The sequence below is a fragment of the Lynx rufus genome, unplaced genomic scaffold, assembly GCF_022079265.1.
Source record: "Lynx rufus isolate CCGP_SWC_20201006 ecotype Redwood Valley unplaced genomic scaffold, mLynRuf1.p SCAF_11, whole genome shotgun sequence".
In the NCBI taxonomy this organism is placed as follows: domain Eukaryota; kingdom Metazoa; phylum Chordata; class Mammalia; order Carnivora; family Felidae; genus Lynx; species Lynx rufus.
Window position 1 is genome coordinate 35,076,654 of NW_025814825.1, and position 21,720 is coordinate 35,098,373.

The following is a 21,720-nucleotide window of genomic DNA, read 5'->3' on the forward strand; positions in this document are numbered from 1 at the left end:
ATCAATTAATTTTATCATTTTCCTGGACTAAAATCCTAGCTCTGCTGTTGGCTGGCTCTATGACCTATTTATTTCACCTCTAGCCTGTTTCCTTACTTGAAAAATGGGCATAACAACACCTACCTCAGAGAGTTGTAATGAGAAATAAATGATATAACAAAATATAAATAAACAGTTCTTAGCACAATGCTCTATACTCACACACGGCCCAGTGAAAGGGATCAGAGTATGTCACCCAAAAACTGCCATTTTGAAATAAGGTTTGTTTTGAGCTGAAAGCATTTAGCCTTTGCCCTTTCACTTCTTGTCTAAAAGCAAAACACACATTTCCCTTTGTAAATGTAATGTAAATTTTCATTTGTGAACATGCCTTTCTCTCCAGTACCAGGAAAAGAAATACTGAGACAATTCTTATCACCTGAGAGAAACTTATCTGCATAACAAACCTTACTAAACCAAGTCTTATTTACCATACATTTCCTAGACCCTTCTCATAATTTACCCACATTCCAGAAGCCCCAAGCCCCTCTTCCTTTGTCTCCCCTTTCTCCCCCAACAGTATCACCCTTTGTTAAGATGACATACAAGTCCCAAATTCTTACACCTCCTTAAATCACATCTGTTTGTGAACTCTTGTGCACAAGTGTGTAATTAAATCCTGTTTTTAAAAATCTCTTGTCAATCTGCCTTTCATCAGCTTAGTTTGCAGGACTCAGGTACAGAACATAACAAAGTAGAGGAGAAAGTTTTTCCTTCCCTACAGAGGCATAAAACCTTTTTCTTCTTGTACTTTTTTTTTCTTGTTTCACATTATATTCAATGTTCCCTGGTTTACCCTAGAAACCATTTCTCAGAAGCCTTCGCCATTTGGGGGAGGATTCAGAGGCAAAGGAGAGAAGACATTTCCCAGATCTTTGGGAGCAGAAGGACTACAGTGGGATACTCTCTACTACTGAGCCATCTGACATCCACAGGGAATCTGGGGACCTTGAGGAAGCTGCCAGCGTGGGCTGAAATAGAGATGGGGCCTTTCAGGTTTAGTTTAAACTTTCCTGACACTTTAGTCAGGACTCGGTGCTGCTATCGCTGCTCCGCCAACCTGATTGTCCCCTGACACAGCCTTCTCCCACACTGTGCTTCCTCTTGTTTAATTCTCGTGTCCTCCTCTAGACTACACGATGCTCAAAGGTAGCAGCTCTGTGGGGCTTGCCCTGTGCTGAATGTCCAGTGCTGTGCTGTGCCTCACATGGAAAACACACTTAGCACACATGTGTTGAATGAGTGAACTTAGACAACATGCTGAGTAAGAAATAAGATTCATTTGTTTAGAGTAAAAAAAAACAAAAACAAAAAACAATCCAGCAATCTAATCTGAGTGGCACGATTACAGTCAAATGTCAGCCGATGGGCATTCCACTTAAGCAAGGCTTGTGTCCGTCACAACTCACTTCAGTGTTGGGCCCGAAAAATGACAAAAGGGAAAGTGTTGTTTTCCTGGAAAAACCTTAACAGTCATCTCAGGGTGCTGATGCTGTCATTAGAGAGCCCTTCTGAAATTTGGCTGCTCTTCAGGCTGAGGATGGAAGGAAATGCCACCTCTGGATTGTGTTTCTTCAAGGTTCTGTGATTTACCCTCAGACTAGAACGAGGGCACTGTAACAGAGGTCTGGGCTTGAGGGTATAGTCTGTGTTGGGAAGGCAGCCTTTCCACTCTGTTCTCCTCCCTGGGTCAGGCCTGGTTTTTCCCTTCACTCATTCTGACAGGTTCAGGAGGGATGCTCTCATAAGGGTACCTGGGATAGCGGGAGACATCAGAATAATAATAGTTTGCTATGTGCTAAGCACCTTCTTACAGTATCTCATTTCCTCTTCATAGCAATCCTGTGACAGGAGTACTGGTATCTCCATTTTACAGGTGAGAAAAGGATAAGAAAGTTCCAAAATTTTCCCAAGGTTACTCAGCTGGTAAATGGCAGAGCCAGGGGTGAAGCCATAACCACCACACTAGACCACACTACTGGTTTGGGATGACCCAAGGCTTCCCCTACGTGTCTCCAAAGAGCCTCCCAAGCCAGGGCTGAATCATCCTCAGTCGTGTCCATGCCTCGAATGCCATATACTCTACAGACATCCTACACAACACTTGCCTCACATAGACAAGGCCTCCAGAACTGCCCATAATTTCATATACATCAAAAATAAGGAATCACATGATAAACACTTTGGAAATAGACAGAAGTCAGTTTGAAGCCAAACTCTGTGGCCCTGGGCAAGTCATTTAGCCTCTGTGAGCTGTGCTTCCTCTTCTGCAGGGTGAGGATGACAATGCCTTGTATGCAGGGCAGGTAAGATGATCAGCTGGCCCAGCAAGTATTGGCTCTTCCATCTTCCTCAGTCCACCTCAGGAACAGTACAGATAGTGACGCACGTGTGGCCAGGAGAGGGGCTGGTGCAGGAGCCTGATGCTTTCCTGGTGCTGATGCTCCTCCCTGCCCCAGACCAGCGGGGCACTAATCCTATGGTCATAACCATTCCCTTGCCATTTTCTGGGGTTAAATTCCAAGCTTCTTGGATCATCATTCCTATGCAAACTTAATGGGTGTAACACAGGCCATAAGTCACGGGCAGCAACGGAAAGCTCTTAATTCTTCCAGAATGAGAATTCAAAGCCAAACAAAACAGGACCTTTCTAAATGGATAAGGCAAAAGCAACAAGCTTGAAATCCAACATCACGAAGTTCAAGTTTCCAAAGCCCAAGCAGTCTGGTTGTATGTTTCTCTTTTAATTTCAGAATCTTAAACCAAAATCATCAGACAAAAAAAACACTTAATGGCCTCCTTGAAAAGGTAGAGAAGTGTCTCTTTTAAGAAAAAAATGTCTAATAACTTTTGTGGCAGTGATTCAGGCATGAAAAAGAAGAAGGAGAAAAAGAGGAGAAAAAGAAGAAGGAGAAGAAGAGAGAATAATCATATTTTCAACTTTATATTTCAATAAATAAGTCCTCCCTAGAGGCAGTGTTTTCCCTTAGTACCACCCCAAATCATATTTCTGGCTCAGTTACATTCACCTTGCCCATGACTTAGAATCATGCTCATTATATTCACTAACAATCTTCTGTTTTTTCGCTATTCAAGTCTAGCTGGTAGCAAGGGCAGCCTACCATGATGCCCTTCCCCTGTTTTTGGTGTTTGGCTCTGAAAAATTCCAATATATTTCTAGAAAATGCTAAATAGCTAAAATCCTAGTTTATCAAAAATATTCTTGGATCATTAGCTTCTGTATACTTTTATTTTGAATTGAGGTACAGTTGACCTATATTACGTTAACTTCTGGTATTCAACATAATGATGAGATCTTTGTATGTAGTTTTGCAAAATGATCACCACAATAAATCTAGTTAACATCCATCACCATATAGAGCTACAAAAAATTTTTTGTTTCTTGTGACGAGAACAAGATCAAATATGCAATATGGCATTGTTAGCTACAGTCAATATAGTCCATAAAGAATGCTTTTGTATTTTGATTTAAACTTCGCCATGTGCATTTTGGTTAACTGAAAGATATGCATCTGACAGACATAAAGTGAGGAAAACAAAGTCTTTTCAAGCCCCTGTTTTGACAAGGTATTGCTCCTGCCTGAGGAGAGAAATTTGGAAGTTATAGAATGTCAGTGCTAGAAAGATGGAGAAACTGAGTCCTGAAGAAATGAGGAAACGAAATGCCTGTCCAAGGCCACACAGCCTCTCCTCAGTTCTTGCCGGAGGGTATCTGTCAGTTTGTTTTGGATTCTGTATGTAGAGCATTCAGTGTCCCTGAGTTAATGGATTATTGATTAATGTTCAGAAAAATGCACAAAGAAGTTTTTTATGTTCCCACTATGAGAACTCCTTTTATTCCGTCTCAGTGGGAACGCTAGGAGCTTTGGGGCAGGACAATTCTTCGTTGTGTGTGGAGGTTCCAAGAGTTTCAGGATGTTGGCATCTCCCGTCCAACAGTTGCAGCCAGGGTGAAGCAAGAGGCAACTAGGCCAATGTTTTCACTCCTCAGGGCACCAAATAGCTAGGAGTAACTTACTACTGTCCATGCAAGAAGCTGCTCAACGCTCTCCCTGCCTTTCTGATAATCTTCCCTCCAGGAGGGTTTCTGACAGAGGCAGTTCACACGTACGGGATCCTTAGAGATCATCCAGACCAAGCACTTCCTTTGAAAACCAGAGCCGGGATGTCAAGAGCTATGCACAAGGTCATACAGCTCATCCCAGACAGAACCAGATCCTGGCCTCTTCTCTTTCTACCACGGCTTAGAGACAAACTTCCCAAATGCCACATCTTTGGCCAGGATCAGCCCCGGGTACACACCCAGAGGAGCACAGGGGCTGAATACCCATCACCTCACAGGGGTTCTGCACTCCCACAGTCCCTGCCTGCTCTTGTGAGTACAGTGAGACAACCCTTGTTCCAGGAAACCATGCTGAAGCAAGAAGTGCTTCACAGCTTCACAGCAACAGTGCTGTGGAGTGATCAAGAGTGTGGAATGTCTCAGTTTTAAGCCAGATGGACTTCTTATTGTATGTGGGTGAGCTGCCTAGCCTCTGTGCCTCAGTTTCCTCATTGGGCAATAGTTCCAAGGCACCTACAACAGCACCTGGCACATTATAAACAGGTGCCAGTGTTATTTGTCAGCAACATCACCACCACCATCACTTTCTTCTTCCTCATCAATTACATCAACTTTCCTCCCCTGAAAATTTAACCAAGGAAAGAAAGCAGGGCCGGTTTCTGCCACCAGCATGAGTCAGGGGGTCTCTTTCTTTGGGGCTGCAAGCAATGGTCTCCAGTCCATGCCTAATTCAGTTTCTACTCAACATTGAAGACAGTTATGAAAATATATAAACTTGGCATACTTAACTGTGGTAATAAAAATTAAACAAAACTGAGTTCATTTTTTTAAGAGCAAAAAGTAAGTACAAGCCCACACATCTAAACTACATTTTCTCCTTTGCAAGCCCATTTTAGCGGTTTCTCCTAGGTAATGATCGTTCAATCAAGGGAATAGAAAGATAAATAAAACTGCAGATCGCACCTTCAAGGAGGATTTTTTTAAGCAGTACAGCTTGCTGCCTTTCATCCCATTCACTCAGGCTTCACTCTGTGATGGGTTTGGAATCTTGGTAAACTGAATAGGGCCAGGGCGAAAATCCTACTGGATTCACTGACCCTCCTACTCCCTTCCTTGCAGATCACCACTCCTAATAGCTTCCCCAGGCTTCCACAGTGTTCTCAGATCCCTTAGAGTTCAGTCAGTTGCTTCCTATTGAGGAGCCATTGGAAGGGTACAGTAAGTATGTCTTTTTATCTTCTATATTCTGATGCTTTGACATCTGGGGACTTCCTGACCCTGGAGGGACTGCCCCTTCAAGGTTAACCAATTCTTAGAGGTAGTAAACGACACATCTGTAAGAATATCTTTCATCTGCAAACCAACTAATGCAGAATCCATCTCCCCAACCATCTCCTCTATTGGGCTCTCTTACTCTCAGCCACTATCCACCTGCCCTAATCATCCCAGAAACAGGTACCAGATAATCAGGGACAGCTCCTATGTCCCAAAGCCCACTGAGATTATTCAAACTAGCACAATAAAGGCTCTTGTCTACATTTTCCTTCACTCCTTCTGCCTCCTGACTGACCCCAGTGCTTCCCCATGTAACCTCCCTACATAGTGTGTCACACCTCCTACTTTACACTCCAAGGTTGGTACAGCAACTTCTGTGAGTATAGCAACTCTTTCCTTCATGGTAGTCATTTCCATGCTTGCCTGTTTTACCAGACCTGATTCAAACAAATCTTGGCTACCCTTACAATAAAGGGAAATAAAATGGAAAAAGATTCAGAGATAAGAGCCAGTTGGGGAGGAAGGGTAGTAAACATGACTAGAACAGCGTAATGACCTCTCACACTTGTAAAAGACTAGAGTTGATGAAATGCTGTCATAGACACAATTTAATCCAGCCCGTGGCAAAAGTCTGTGAAGTCAACGTTAATCTCATTTCACACAAAGATACTGAGACAGAGAGAGGTTGCATGACTTAACCATGATCCCACAGCCAGTAGGTGGCAATGTCAGAATTTGAACTCAGATCTATCAGTTTCTACAATTCTATTGCTGCCTCTCAAAGAAGCAGAGAGAGAATAAGAATGGAGAATGAGCTGTCTACCATCTTATGGTCTGGGTAATCATTCCATTTGCTGAGAACAGAGACTTGTATGTCTTTGCATTCCCCAACACCTTGTGCATAATATTCAGAAGTATACATTGAACTAATAAATGAAGAGCAATTGAAAGGGGGCAGTAAACAGTTCCAAGCACCTTAGGAACCCACTGACCCTCCCTCTCTTATCCTTGGTTCTGACACACCAATGTAGCATTGGTATTGACAAAGGTGATTTTAAGATACTTCCTACAGAAGACACTGGAGCTTCTGTCAGAAGAATTTTAAAAGAAGTAGTTCAAAAAACAAGAACAACAACAACAACAACAAACGACCCACCCTTTTTGTATAATTTTGGAGACTTAGAGGCCAAAGAAGCTGTTCTGGCATAGCTTTTATCTGGGCTTGTTTTTTCTTAAGCAACTGACTACTTAGGAAACTCACTTCCGGGACTAAAAAGTTTAGTTTAAGTTTCTCAAAATGCCTAAATTCTGACTACTCTTCATCACAGATTGCTGACCCTAAGATTAACTACTGGTTTCCTTTGTTTTACCGAATAGATGTAACCTGTCAACTTTAGCTATAATATGAGATCTATTTTTCCATGGACTTCTATCCTAAAATGGGAGATGCATTCATGTGCTAACATAGCACATTTTATTTACAACCAATGGCAGATGGTTACTCTTCTTTGAGTACCCACAGGGTCACTATTCACTTTTCCTGAATAGTTTGGCCCTACTGTGTGCTTAAAAACTTGAATTTCGGAATTAGACAAATATGGGTTGAGTTCCATTTAATAGTAGCTGCATGACTTTCGGCAAATGACTTAACCCATTTGATCTTACATTTCCTTATCTGTAAGATGGGGTAATAATAGTATTAATGCAAATCTGTTGAGAAGAATTAATATATAATTCAAATATATATAATACAGTTATATAGAATATTATATAAGTTATATGTAACTTTAAATATGTAATATTTGTTGCTGGGCATTAATATTGGAGAGATGTTTTATCTATATGCCATAATAGATAAAAGCCAAGTGGGGAGGAAGGGTAGAATTCAACTTAGTAAACATGACTAGAGCAGCATAATAGACCCTCACACTTGTGAAAGACTAGAGTTGAAATGCTTTCATAGACACGATTTCATCCAGCCATTGGCAAAAGCCTGTGAAGCAACATTAATCTCATTTCACACAAAGATACTGAGACAGAGAGAGGTTGCGTGATTTAACCATGATCCCACAGCCAGTAGGTGGCATATATATATTATACTATATAATCAGTATTCAGTGTGGTAGCAAGAGTTAGCACCTTTTCTTTTTTAAGTTTATTTACTTATTTTGAGAGAGAGCGCATGCTAGCAGAGGAGGGACAGAGAGAGAGGGGGAGGGAGAGAATCTCAAGCAGGCTCTGTGTCCAGCGAGGAGCCTGACACAGAACTCTATCTCCCCACCATTAGATCACGACCTGAGCCATTATCAAGAGTTAGATGCTTAACTGACTGAGCCACTCAGGCTCCGGAGTACCTTTGATTCTTCTGCTCTTGGCTAGTCCCTGTAGGCCTTTGCTGTCTGGGCTGTGGGTGCAGTGTTAATGACTTCTGCTCAGAATTCCCTCCTTAGCCATCCTTTTCACCAACTGGCTAGTTATGTCCCTGCTTTCTATCTAACTCCTGTTTTTCCCCCTTTGACAAAAGCGAGAGGCTGTGTTCTAGCTCCATGTCCCTGTAGCACTTTCACCGTTAATTCAACAGGTATTTCTTAAGCATTGTTTCATTTTTCATGTTGCTGCATTAACAAACCACCCAAAACTTACTGGCTTAAAATCATTTGATTTGCTGACAGCTCTTTGATCTGGTGTAGGCTCAACTGGGAGTTTCTTCTGTTGGCCTTGCCAGCAGTCACTCTTGTGGCTGCATTCATCTGGCAGATCCGTTGGGAGCTGAACTCAGCCTAGATGCTGCAGTGGCTGGGTCTCCTTCTCTATGGAGACTCAGGGTTTCTAACTCTACGTGACCTCTTCACAAGGAGCCTGACTTACATGGCACCTCAGCACTCCTAAAAGTGCAAAAGCAGAAGCTGCCAGTTCTTAAGACTCTGGCCAGGAACTGGCATCGATTGTGTCACTTCTGCAGATTTTGTTGGACAGTCCTGCTCCCAGAGGAGAGGGCACAAGGGCATGAATACTGGGAGGCCTGGTTCATTGAGGGCCATTAATGTAACAGACTATGGAAAGCACATTCTCTGTGCCTAACATTGTGCTAGGATCATCGGTAAAACGTCAGACCAGATTCCTGTCTCCACGGGCCTGCATCCTAGGGCAGTGGTTATCAAAACTTAAGAGTGAATTGGAATCACTTGGAAGCTTTGTGAAAACACAAATTGCTGGGCCCCACCCCAGAGTTTCTGTTTCCATTTGTCTGGGGTGGGGCCCGAGAATCTGTATCTCTAATAAGTTCTCAGGTGATACCAATGCTGCTGGTCTGGGAACACTTTAAGAACCACAGTCCCGGGAACCAGAATACATCCCCAGAGATTTTAATTCAGTTAGTCTGGGGTAAGGCCCAGGCACCTGTATTTTTTTTTAAACATTTCCCAGATGATCCTAATATGCAGCCAGGATTAAAAACCACTGCTTGAGAACCTATTCTGTCTCCCTGTCTTTTATCTTACAAGTTTCCTTGAGCTGGTCACATGTTGATTTATCTTTATGACCCCACCTGAATATTTCCCATCTTTAAAACCAGGGTTCTCAAATTTTGCTGCACTTTAGAATTTCATGTGACCTTTAAAAGTCTCAATGTCCAGGTCATACACCAGACCAATTAAATAAGAACCTCTAGGGATGTGACCCCAGCATTAAGTATTTTTAAGAATTCTCAAAGTGAATGGGGCACCTGGGTGGCTCAGTCGGTTGAGTGTCCAACTTCGGCTCAGGTCATGATCTCATGGTTTGTGAGTTTGAGCCCTGCGTCGGGCTCTGTGCTGACAGCTCAGAGCCTGGAGCCTGCTTCAGATTCTGTGTCTCCCTCTCTCTCTGCCCCTAACCCACTTGCATTCTGTCTCTGTCTCTCTCAAAAGTAAATAAACATTAAAAAAAAAAAAAAGAATTCTCAAAGTAGAGGTGCCTGTGTGGCTCATTTGGTTGAGCATCTAACTCTTGATTTCGGCTCAGGTCATGATCTTGTGATCCGTGGGATCGAGCCCCGTGTTGGGCTCTGCATTGACCATGTGGAGTCTGCGTGGTATTCTCTTTCCTTCTCTCTCTGCCCCTCCCCTATTTACACTCTCACTCTCTCTCTCTCTCTGAAAATAAATAAATAAACATTAAAAAAAATTCTCCAAGTGATTGCAAAGTGCAACAAAGTTTGAGAATGGGTGCTTTAAAATACCCTTATTGATATTGTCACAGTACACATTTCTCAGTTAAAAAACGATCCTTCCCACAGTAATTTTCAGTGTCTTCCTTTGAACATTAAAAAAAAATGAAGAGTATATTTTAAACTAGAATTTTACCCTCTCCTCTGTCATTCCCACTTACATCTGCATTCATGCCTCAATTGCATAATTATCCTTTAGGGAGACCAGATTTTGCCACATTTGCCATTAATTTTTTTTTTTTTTTTTTTTTTTTTTTTTACCGAAGACAGTGAGGAACTTTTGGTGAAGAAGGGGTTAATGTGATAGCCCAGTTGCATGCTGGGAACTGTAGTCCAGGAGAAGCACCTAGCCAGTGAGGCACTATGGGCCTCCAAAGCAGCACCCAGTGTCTCACATCCCACTGATCCTTTGGGGACGCAGCACCTGATAGTGGCTAACACCGTGGGTATCAGAGTCAGATCCCAGTGCCACTCCTCACCAGCTGCAGGACCCGGGGCAAGCTACTTCACCTCCTGGCCCTAAGTTTCCTTATCCGTAAGTAGAGAGGAAATAACAACAGAAATAACAACACTAATAAAGATCTAACCCACTGGATTGTTATGAGGATTAAATGAATTAATACACATAAAGGGCTTTGAACAGCAGATGGCACACAATATGCATTCTGTTAAGTGTCAGCTTTCATTATTCTTGCCTTCCATCTCCCTTTTGGCCAAAGATGGACTGCAGGAATCGAAAATGCCCCAATTCCACAGTCAGGACACAAGAGTTTAGCTGTCTTTTGAGAAATTATCCCTGTTTGTCTGAATTGTCCTCTGGTCATTCTCTTAAAAATCATGAGTTCGGCTGGAGTGATAAGCTGGGGCCGAGGGAAATGATATTAACGGACAGATACTGGCACACATCCCATCCGTAGTGAGTATTCCTGGGTTTTGCCTACCCAGCAGCCATGCTCTCTGCTCCTGGTAGTAGTACCAAAGTTTCCTTTGGGGTGCCACCCCCCTGCCACTGTGTCCACTCTTGGTGGGGGTGGGGTTGCTGCCAATGTGTCCTGCTTTCCCGTGGCAAGTGGGTGGGTACCTGACCCCAGATCAGCCCACCGGGCTCTCTCCCTCAGGGAGGAACATGGGGATAAGAACTGGTTAGAGTGCATGCACCTGAGGACCTTGTCCCTTACCTCCTTCTACCTAGATTCCGAAGCTCCCTCAAGTTTCTCCATTCTGAAGTCTGCATGGACAGCCCTTCCCTGGATTCTGCCAGTCACTCTATCACCATGGCAATAAGGGCCTTTTATGCTAAGGTTGGCAGAGTCAATGTCTGACACTTTCTCCAAAGAGTCCTAAGTGACACACTCTTTCTAAGCAATCTTCAAAATCTGGTCCTCTGCTCACTGCCCTCGCCTACTTCTCATCTACTTTCTGGCAGAACTATCAGTAGCTGAATGCCTTCTTTGTGACATGCCTTCCACGTGCATTGTCACTAATCTTAATATCAACAATGCAGAGATGGTATTCTTGCTACTTTATCAACGTAGAAAGTGAGGCACAGAGAAGCTAAGCAACTTGCCCAAGGTCACACAGCTAGTGAATAACAGAAATGGCATTCTAACTGGTCTATTTACTGCCCTCAATCAGTAAGTGGAATTTATTGAAATTGAGATCGACATTTCACAGACTCCTGGGGCGGTGAAGATCTTACGCACTCTCTAATGAAGCATTTTCATTTTCTTTCTTTCTTTTTCTTTTTTCTTTTTTCTTTTTGGTCATAGACTGTAAGAAACATTTTACATCACAACCGTGCGCGCGCACACGAACTGACACCATCTGCATGTGTGAGTGTTTGTAAAAGGAGGCAGGGCCAAGCTGCATCTTTCAAGGCTCATAATAATGATTTGTTTACTTGCATAATGCGTGTTTCCTAGGCCACACCAGCCGGATGGGAGAGCTGGAATCAGAACCAGCACAGGCTGTTCCTCTCTCACTCTGCTTTCATCAGCTCTCCCAGAATCTCCAGCTCCCCCACAAAGCCCCTGTCCAGTTTCTGAGGATGCCCAGGGAACGTCACACACATGCTCCCAAACACACACCAGATCCTCATTTCCCTTCTCCTGTGCTCTGGCTCCTGCTGGGATCATCCGCCAACTCCTCTGTGGGGCTGTCACTGCTGCTGGGTCACTAGTGTTGAGCTGCTCCTGGTGGAAAGCCCGGTGACTTTGGTGATATCTGAGTTATGCACTTGCATGGGGACGCTGTTGGTCTTGTATCTCCAGTGCCACAGCGCTGTGTGCAGTTCCTCACAGCACCCACCTGCAATGCCGCGATGCCCACTAAACTAGAGAGAACCCCCTCTGTGACAGGGATCCCAAGCAGATTCCTCTTACCCCTTCTAACTTACACACGTTCAAGGGCAGAAGGCTGAAAACAATCTTTGTCCCGTGTTTAGAAGCACCTTCTTTTTCTCCAGCTCTGGACCTTGTCCTTGGACTGAATTTCGATGTCGTAGTCTCACCCAAATTGGTGAGTTCTTTCTTTCCCAGGAGGATCCTTGGTTGCTTTATGCAAATAGACTCTTGGCAAGGCCACAGTCTGTCATCCTGCCCAGAAGTGCCTGCTTCCTAGAGTGAATACAGACTTAAGATAAACCCATTTTTATTTGAGAGCTTTGCTTCCCAGGTATCAGGAGTCACATGTTCAGAGTTCAAGTCCTGTTGCAGCAACGATGATGATGATGACAAATCTTTCCCATGTATCCCATACTAAACACTTTGGATACATTACTGGATTTAATTCTGCCAACAATTCTGTGTGATGTATATTATTATTATCCTCATTTTACAGAGGAGAAAACTATAGCTTAGAAAGCTTAAATTGTAGCCTGCAGTCACGGCTGGCAAAACGCAGAGCCAGCCCTGGACCCACTCAGCTACTCCTCCAGGCTGGGCCTGGCATCGAGCCTTCCTCAGCCTGGCCTCCCAGACCCCCTGGGCCTCCTGCCAGCTCTGCTTTCATCCTTTCTAGGCCAATCTCCCAGGGTCCCCACCGCAATCCACAGGTGGCTTATCAAACCTTATCTAAAGGTGTCTGAGTTTGTGGAAACTCCTAAGCCTCCATCCTCCCGATTCCCACAACTCTCTGAGCCCAACCAGGGCTTCCTGGAGAAGGGGGAAGTGTCATCAGCAATAAGAGCCCCCTTGCCAGGCCCCCTAAGACTTCAACATGGTAAACTGCTCTCCCTAGCCCCCTCCTCAGATCCAATCCTTCAGTCAGGACTTTGTCTTTCCTAAAAGGCCATTAGCAATCTACATGACAGGGTTAACATTTTGCCTGATCTTAGTGGGTTAGTGGGTGTTTTCATTGAATAGGGAATTCAAGTCTGGGCTTTAAATGCCATAGAAAAAGAAAAAGTTACTGTCTTTTCAGAATGCCCATTGTAATTTGTCCTTAGAGTCCCCACTCCCCTCCCCATGGTCCTTTTTCCACTTGAGCTGACAAACTTAGCCACCAGATACATATAGCGGCAAAGTGAAGTTATGGATATGATTTCTTTCCCTCATCCATTTGCCCTCTGGCTTACTCAAGTCAAAAATAAAAGACTGTTCACACTTTCTTTGACCATGTCTAAAGAGTACAAAGCCAAGGTCTGATCAAGCAATCTTGATAATTTGATACATTTGACGGGGAAACACAGGGAGCGAATGACCCTGTTTAACCGCATCGATCAGTTTAACCAGGTATCTGTGATGGTGTTACCCCACACAGAGTGGTGGCTCTGCTCCTAACCGTCCGAATGACCTCTCAGTAACTCAGTTTCCTCATCTATAACATTTTGGAGATCGAATCTGAGAACTCCAAGGTTCCTGAAAGTTCTCCGGGTCTTTATTTTATAATTACAAAATGCATCAGTTACAAGTCAGATAAGTTAGGGGATGGGTGGTAAGAATAAAAACAATCCTCTATAAAATTTTTACCACATAATTATTTTTATGGAGCAAATTTCCACTGTGCACTGAAGCAGGATGCAATTTACAAAAATCTGGCTTGCAGCCAACTTTTAAGTGACACTTTTACCATTTCAAGTAGGGCTTTGCCCGTGGGTCACAGTCTAAAAACACTCTCATATACTCCCTCCCTCCCTCCTTCCCTACAGAGACTTTGACAGTGAAACATTAGTAGAATCTATTCTAAAATCATTACTTATCTTGGATTGAGGTGTTTTTTTTCCTTTTCTGTAAAAATGCAACATATTTATATATCCTCAAAAACTGGCTGAATGATAATAATCTACTGGTCCTTTTGAAGCACAAACCAGATTAAATCACTCCTAAAACACTGGAGGGGTGTCTGCTGCTCCCTGGGGGGAGGCCAGGCCCTTGTGTCTGTTTGCCCCACCTAGAATGCTCCCACTCTCTCTTTCATTCCCCCTTACCTGGGAACTCAGTTTAATCATTACTTCTTCAGGGAACTGTCCCCAGACTCCCTTGATGAGATCAGATCCCTCTATTGTAACTCTGAGATGTGATGTGACATTTCTTTGGATGAGCACGTCCTGACCATGAATAGCTTCTCTGCTCCGTTGTCATTCTAGAAGGCTTACTTTTTGCACACTTCGTGCACAACGCTGTCCAGGCACTGGGTGCCTCCCTTCATGAAGCTTACAGTCTTCTGGGTAAACAGACAGAAATCCGCTACAAGAATGAACATGCCTTTGCTGCTCCGGCCCCCCGCCCCCCCCCCCTCCGCCCACCTCCAGAGTTTATAGAGATTAAACAAGTGATAGGCATGAGCATGTGATGCGAGGGAAAGGGGGGCTGGGTAAACTGACAATGCATCAAGCTCTCATAGAGGTTGAGTTTATGTCATAATCACACCTTTGCTCAAATATTCCTAAGAACATTTCTCCGCTAAGAAGCTGAGCAGGAGAAAGGATTGCAGACTGACATCCCCTGGCCAGCTGTGCCAGCTCTAGGGATAGCCGACTTCAGCATGCTAAGAGGACCCACAGTTTATTTTCCAACGTGTCCTCCAAGCTAAGTGTCTTCCCACCCTCTTGGACTATACCGCCCTATCCCAATGTCAAGGACTGTTGTGTGTTTTTTTTCTTCTTTAAATTAATTTCCTATTCCAAGGGTACATTCTCTTTTCCATCAAATGTGACAGTAACGTAGCCTACCGTTTTGATTTAATGTTCATAATATTTATGGAACACCTTGGCGACCATCCTCATTTCACAGGCAGGGGAACAGATGCAGGGATAACATCAGCTAGTTTGTGGCAGAACTGGGACCTCAACGCCAGGTCTCTGGCTCTTAGTCCAGTGCTTCCTCCACCCTGTCTGAGCCTCCTGGGCTAAACCAGGATCTTTTCAGGGCCCTGAGAGGCCAAAGTTGGCTGCCTCCTGCTGGCAGGGAGCTCTTTCAGGCTTCTGGTTCCACTACTAATCATTAGTAGGGGGACTGAGAAATGAGGAAAGTGGATTATGCACAGAGGCAGGCCACACTGCCATCTCCACACCTCATTGGGGAAGGAGAGGATGGCTTACATATGGGGGGGAGGGAGGTATTATGATAACCAATAATTCATAACTGTTGATAAGTGTCAGAAAAGTATTTACTCACATTCATTCCCTGAAAGTCACATTCTCCATGTGTTCTCATTTGTCTTTCAACGATGGCATCAGTCAGGTGGATTCAGCAAAAACTACCAAGGTTTTAGCCAAATGCTGCAGAGGGAGAGAGTTTCATTTAACTTCATTTTTCCAGCCAGGGCTGGCTCCAAAGCGAGTTTTTGGTTTGCTACATGCAAAGCAAATTCCCAGAGGTTTCTGAGACTGCCGAGATCTGATACAAGATGACTGCTCCCACCCACCCACCCACTAATAAGACAGAAAGCCATCCTATTTTTGGTAACAATTAAAGAGCCTCCCCGTGCAAGCGGAACGCTGTTTATTTTCTGTTACATCACTTCACTTTGCCTTTGAAGGCTGGTCTGTGCTCAGTGTTCTCGTGGTGATGCAAGTCGGCTCTCTCCTCCAGCCGTTGGGTCCCTCCCATCACACAGCACCTCACAGGTCTCTTCCCGGAGCAGCGCATTGCTGGAGCGAAGAGCAGCTCACGAATCAGCTGCAGGTCCCCGGTTTGAAAAGCAGAGATACAGAGAGGCAAAGGAAAAGGGTGGACTCCTGTGTGACCTGGTCTCAGAGCAAGACAATCACCAGCTGAATTCCAGAAGCCCTGTTCATGTTTGGGGATATTTTTTCGACTGCATGGAATCAGAGAGAAGCCAAAGGATGGGAAATGCCTGCATCCCCCTGAAAAGAATCGCTTATTTCCTATGTCTCTTATCTGCGCTTTTGCTGACTGAGGGGAAGAAACCAGCGAAGCCAAAATGCCCTGCCGTGTGTACTTGTACCAAAGATAATGCTTTATGTGAGAATGCCAGATCCATTCCACGCACCGTTCCTCCTGATGTTATCTCATTGTAAGGCCCGTAAGCATTTTGATATCTAATTTACGATTTAAAAATTCCAGCCGATGTATTTGGGGCTTTTTGTATGTATCGGTAGGAGGGCATGGAGAGAGAAATTCCTCTTGCGTGCTTGGCCATTTGACAATGCTAACATTTTGCTGCATTTAGAAATTTTGATTTTTATTAGCTGCTATGGAACCTGCTTAGAGACCCCCCAACCCCTGAACATTATTGTGGGAAACCTGTAGCCGATTCATCTCTCCTACTTCATCTGGGAAGGAACAGTATCGTACTTCATAAAATAGTGTCAAAATAGTGACTGTTTTGCTAAACCGGATTAACATAAGGTTTGTTCTGTGTGTGTGTGTGTGTCTCTTTGTGTCTGTCTGTCTGTTTGTTTTTTGTTTGTTTTCTTTCAGATCCTTTGTGAGATCTGGTTTTACTGAAATCTCAGAAGGGAGTTTTTTATTCACACCATCGCTGCAGCTCTTGTGAGAAATATTTATATCATGACTATTTTTAATATAGCATATATTTGGATAAGCCCTCTAGTAAAGCGATCTCAATATTAATTTTGTCAAATGTGACTGTGTTTCTGGAAAGAAAAAGAATATCAGTAAAGTAAGAGGTAGCTGGGTTTGTTTGCGACTTGACATGGGCAGTGCAGGTTGTTTCTTGCAAGGGTAAATTTGCTAACCTGTAATGCTGTCTACTTTCATGGCTATTTATGAAGTTGTTGGAATGTTTGCAACAATGATCCCAATTCCATGCCACTATTTTACTTTCATTTTTGACTTGGGAACTTTGCTTATTTCGCCCTGGAGTTTTTGAATTAGTCCATACAGAACCCTGCGTAACATATGCGCTCAAGATGTTGTCTCCCAGGGATCTGGGGCTGGCTGCTACCCTGTATGATTTACCATGTGGGGAAAAACAAATCCGGGTTCCTTCGAGGTAACTCCTTAATATATTAACTCTCGTGAGATTGTTTTCTAATCTCCTGTAATTTATAACTTACAAGGAGGGAAGGAAAATATTAATATAGGATAGTGCAAAGGATTAGTCTTTGCTGTATGTTTTGAGTTAGCCACGAGGGAACCACATATTCAGTCTATGTCTCGAAACAGTCAAAAAACAATATTTGACTAAGAAATCAGATTTCTCCACAGGCACAATATCACATGTATAATTTGTTCAGACGTGTAATGTTGGGGCCATTGGAGTGCTAGTCCTTAGAGCAGGACCACGTGAGGGTCAAGAGGTCCCCTGGTACTCAGGTATCAGGCAACAGATTAGAGTTGTAGTGACATGGGTCCAGGAGGAAATTTAGCCAATTGTCAATCAACTGAGTTTTGGCTATCTGAACTGCATGATTCAGGACCCAAGTTTTTTGCTTGCTTGTTTTTTGTTTTCTTGCCTTCATTGGCTATCTTGGCTGTTTTAAATTATATATAGAGAGACAAACAGCATGATTTGAAATTGGAGAGAACTGTGTAAATCTAACCCCACTATTCATTAGAAACTAGACATGGAATCTTGTGCAAATGACTAAATCTCTCTGAGCCTCAGTCTCCTCATCTGTAAAATGGAGGTGATAATGCATTGAAGGAGTGTTACCAGAGATAATCAAGATTTAAGTAGATAAAATGCTTGGCATCAGGTATGAAAAATTGTTTACACATTTTACAAAAGGTGGAGGTTTAATTTTTTACATAAAGCTATAAAGCTAAAAAAAAAACAACTCGGTTAAATCTGTTAATATATTGCTTTATCTATATGAAATCCCAAAACTGGTTTGTCTATGTCATTGATTCACAACCCCGATCAGGTGTTATGACATTATGTAACAATGTTGGCTAATGTCTTTCTACCAGCTAATGTCTTTGAGTGATACACAATTGAGTAGAATATTCTTAAGGGATTTACCTGATTGATGGCTAGTGGTGTGATTAGGGGAAGTGTTTACACATCAAACAGACCCAAAAAAGAGTCAGGCAAGGAGCACATGAAGAGGCAAAGCCTCCAGTGCTGGAATCCTTCTATAGCGTAAGAATTGGTTGTATCTGAAAACGCGATACATTGTGCTTCTGTTGTCCACTTGTTAAATAAATAAATGGCTCATTTAAAAAGCATCCTTTTGATGAGCTGAGGCACCTCCTTCCCCCCAGGATAGTTAAATAGATCAGTCCTTAAAACTCAAGAAGGGTCAGTCAACACATACTAATATTCCAACACTAAATAGACATTAGCTGTGACACAGAAAACCTGGATAGAGCAACCCCATCAGTCAGAACACCTCTACTTTGTTTTTGCTGGAGGACCAGCCTCACAGGCACAGATGCCGGACAGTGTTATAGGAATAGTTACCGGCTGCTGCGGGGTAATGTGATTCCACGTATTTAGAATCACAGAGGGAAGCCAAGGAACTGGTTTTTAAATAGCCCACACCGAGTGTGTGCCATGCCCCTGTGTCCCATGCTCTGAGTTCCTATGGAACATTCCAGCCCTTATTTCTAAAAGCAGTTCAGGTTTCAGAAATAACAAAAGGGCGAGTGATTCTTGCCCGGTATGTCCTTACTTAACTCACATTGGCTAACCTCAACATGGCAGATTTGTGCCAGGGCAGAGCTTATGCAAAAATGTCAGGTGTCAAAGTTTGTCTCTGATCTCAGGACCCTGTTTCCTAAAGATTTTGCTCCCTATTCTTCCTGCCCAATGTTCTCTGCTTCCTGCTCCTCAGGAAAGGGTCTAATAAGCTGATTTTCACTGAGGAGGAAATAAATTCTAAGGCTCCAAATACGAATTGTGCCATAATCATAACATTGATGGGACTAGATGGGTCACAGACAGGAAGAGTGGCCCTATGGGGTAGGGCCATCCAGTGCCCTGAAAAACCCATGTGGGCTGCCAACTCCCCATGGAACATGAAGACAAAGGGGCCTGAATTTGCCTTTGCATGACTTTTGCCATCAAACGAGGCCTGGATCACACCAGCCATTGCTTGTGTTTTGCAATGAATTCTAAAGCATTTGTGACTATGGACTGACCTGTCATATCCTGTGAAGATGCAAACTTCAGACTCAGTTCTGCTTGATTGACACACAAACACAGTTGGTTTCTTGCTCTGTTTTTGAAAAGGGAAAAGAAATGACCCATTCCCATCATCCACGCTAACAGTCTGATAATTTTGTTATGGCTTTTTCAGACCTTCTGCAGAAGCATGATGAGAAGTACTTTTTGAAATGTCAGCTCCGGGTAGTGAGGGAAACGGACGCAGTGCCTCCTTAAGTTGCATACCGTGTTTTGGGGGAAAAGATCCTGGTAGGCCATGGCTGGCAATGTGCATGGGAGAGCAAGAACAGCAAAAGCCCAGACTCTGTAGAGAGGAGAGAAAGAATAGAATATCACAAAAAAAAAAAAAAAGAAAGAAAATCATCAAATTAGTTGTACAAAACATTTTAAAAATGTCTTATTTACGGTTTTAAGCAGCAACAATAACAAAACTTTGCCTAAGAAAATGCAGTTTCATTCATGTTTTCCATAGGACCAGTCACGAAGCATAACCAAGGAGAATGATTATTCACTTGGGTTTGATTTTAGCGGTGGGGAACAGTGCTTGGAGTGAATGCAATTTACAGAAATGTGTTTTCACACATTAAAGCCCTGTTCTTCTCAATTACAGACTGAAATCCCCAATGATAAAGGCTCATTCCAGAAGTAAAATTCTAACTGAAGAGTATAAAATGTGACCACATTTCCATTCATTTATAAAATGTTTAATAAACTAAATCCCTCCAATTCTTATGAGAGTGCTATATGCAGGGAATAAATTACAGGGTTGATTTTAGTATCATGCTATATATATAAGAATTCAGTGTGGTCAGAAAAAAATTCTATTTATTCCAATGAGATTTGATCTTGTTTGAAGCAATAGAATTGATCCTTGTGGGGGAGAAGATATCAAAAAAATCACTATTTCTTTTCTTAATCCACAATCGGCACACAAGTACATAGTCCATAAGAAGTAAAGAAACTAAATAAGGAAAAAGCAAATACCATGAACAAGGTAAATAATAAGTCCATCCTTATTAAGGTTTTATCGTTTAGTCCTTCAAAATATTCTTTGTCTGGGAAAATATATCCATGGCCTATCTCTTCTTTGCAGTGATCAGCCCCCTTTCATCCTTAGGTTACAAGATTAAGAAAAATGTAGCACTCTTTTTTTTTTTTTATTTTTTTAAATGATTATTTGTTTTTGAGAAAGAGAGGGAGAGAGAGAGACAGAGCACAAGCAGGGGAGGGGCAGAGAGAGAGGGAGACACAGAATGCAAAGCAGGCACCAGGCTCTGAGCTGTCAGCACAGAGCCTGACACTGGGCTCAAACTCACCAGCCATGAGATCGTGACCTGGCTGGGCGCTTAATGACTGAGCCACCCGGGCACCCCATATGTAGCACTCTTTGATGAGTACTCAAGCCAGACCTAAAAGCTAAGAGGGCTTCTAGAGGAATTATTTGCTGGCTGTGGATGAGCCTGTTTTGGTTTATGCCCAGCTGATGCCCCTCCCCCCCACAATAGACCAAGAAGTAAAAATTTCAGCCAGCTAACTAGGTTGTTCTGTCTACAACTTGCCTAAGGACCCATAGATCTGATTTTGAGCTTTTTAATTAATTAATTGTCGTGACTGCAAGCTGACCCTGTACAACCAATGTTTTCTCTGAAAGTGTATTTCATCCTTTCAATTATTCAAGCAAGAAACTTAGGAGTTACCAGCCCTTTATCCCTCACTATCCACTTCCAACCAGACAAGTCCTCTCTCAAACAGGATGAGAACCTGCCACCTCTTCTTCACCCCAGGGCCATGGCCCTGAATGAGGCTGCAATTCACCCCTCAGGCCACTGTGGGAGTTTGTGCACTGGGTGCCTGTTTAACCCTCCTCCATTAGTGTTACTGTCCTGAAACACAGATCTCATCAAGTCACACTTGTGCTTGGAAATGTTTAATGTTTCCCTAGAAACAGAGAAAGACTGAACATCTGAATTGGTATTAATAGAATTTGGCTATTGGTCCAGGGTCATCTCTCATAATATTGACACCACACACACACACACACACACACACACACACACACACATTCTCTCTCCCTTGGCTCCATTTATACCAGACTGAAGTACCTCATTCCCTGACCTCTATTTTCTCAAGCTCTATAGATTTTACAGATGTCTCTCGTTCTTCCTGTCACTTACTAGAGTTCTTTGTGCTTGTATCTGCCCCATGTCTCTGGACATCATGGAGGGTTATCAATAGCCAAGGTCCTAGAAAAGAGCCCAGATGTTGTAAGTCTGGACTAAGCATGTTATTTGTTGGATTCAATCCATATTTTCACAGATTTTATGCTTAATACTCTTGCTTTCCTATCAGTAGATAGTCACATCCTTTTTCATGTTTGGTGTACCCTATCAGATTTCACATGAGCTAATTGTGTGGAGAGCTAGAAAGTGAACTGAACCAAAAAAGAAAAAAAAGTGAAGAGATTTCCTTCAGCCTCAGAATAAAGGTGTTGTTCACCAACTCAGTTCCTCCTTTTTAAAAAAAATTTTTTTAATGTTTATTTATTTTTGAGAGAGACAGAGACAGAGCACGAGTGGGG

At 43.0% G+C, this 21,720-nt stretch overlaps 1 protein-coding gene across 4 annotated transcripts in view; it reads left to right on the plus strand.

Moving 5' to 3' along the window:
* Positions 1 to 15,867: 15,867 nt before the first annotated feature.
* LGI1 (leucine rich glioma inactivated 1) overlaps positions 15,868 to 21,720 on the plus strand; it is a 38,442-nt gene continuing 32,589 nt past the window's right edge. For 3 of the 4 annotated variants that reach the window (XM_047072651.1, XM_047072653.1, XM_047072654.1), the window contains exons 1-2: positions 15,868 to 16,082; positions 16,490 to 16,561. In XM_047072651.1, coding sequence (XP_046928607.1) covers positions 15,868 to 16,082; positions 16,490 to 16,561 — 287 coding nt within the window. The remainder of the gene's footprint in view (positions 16,083 to 16,489; positions 16,562 to 21,720) is intronic. The other variant, XM_047072652.1, reaches the window with a different exon arrangement.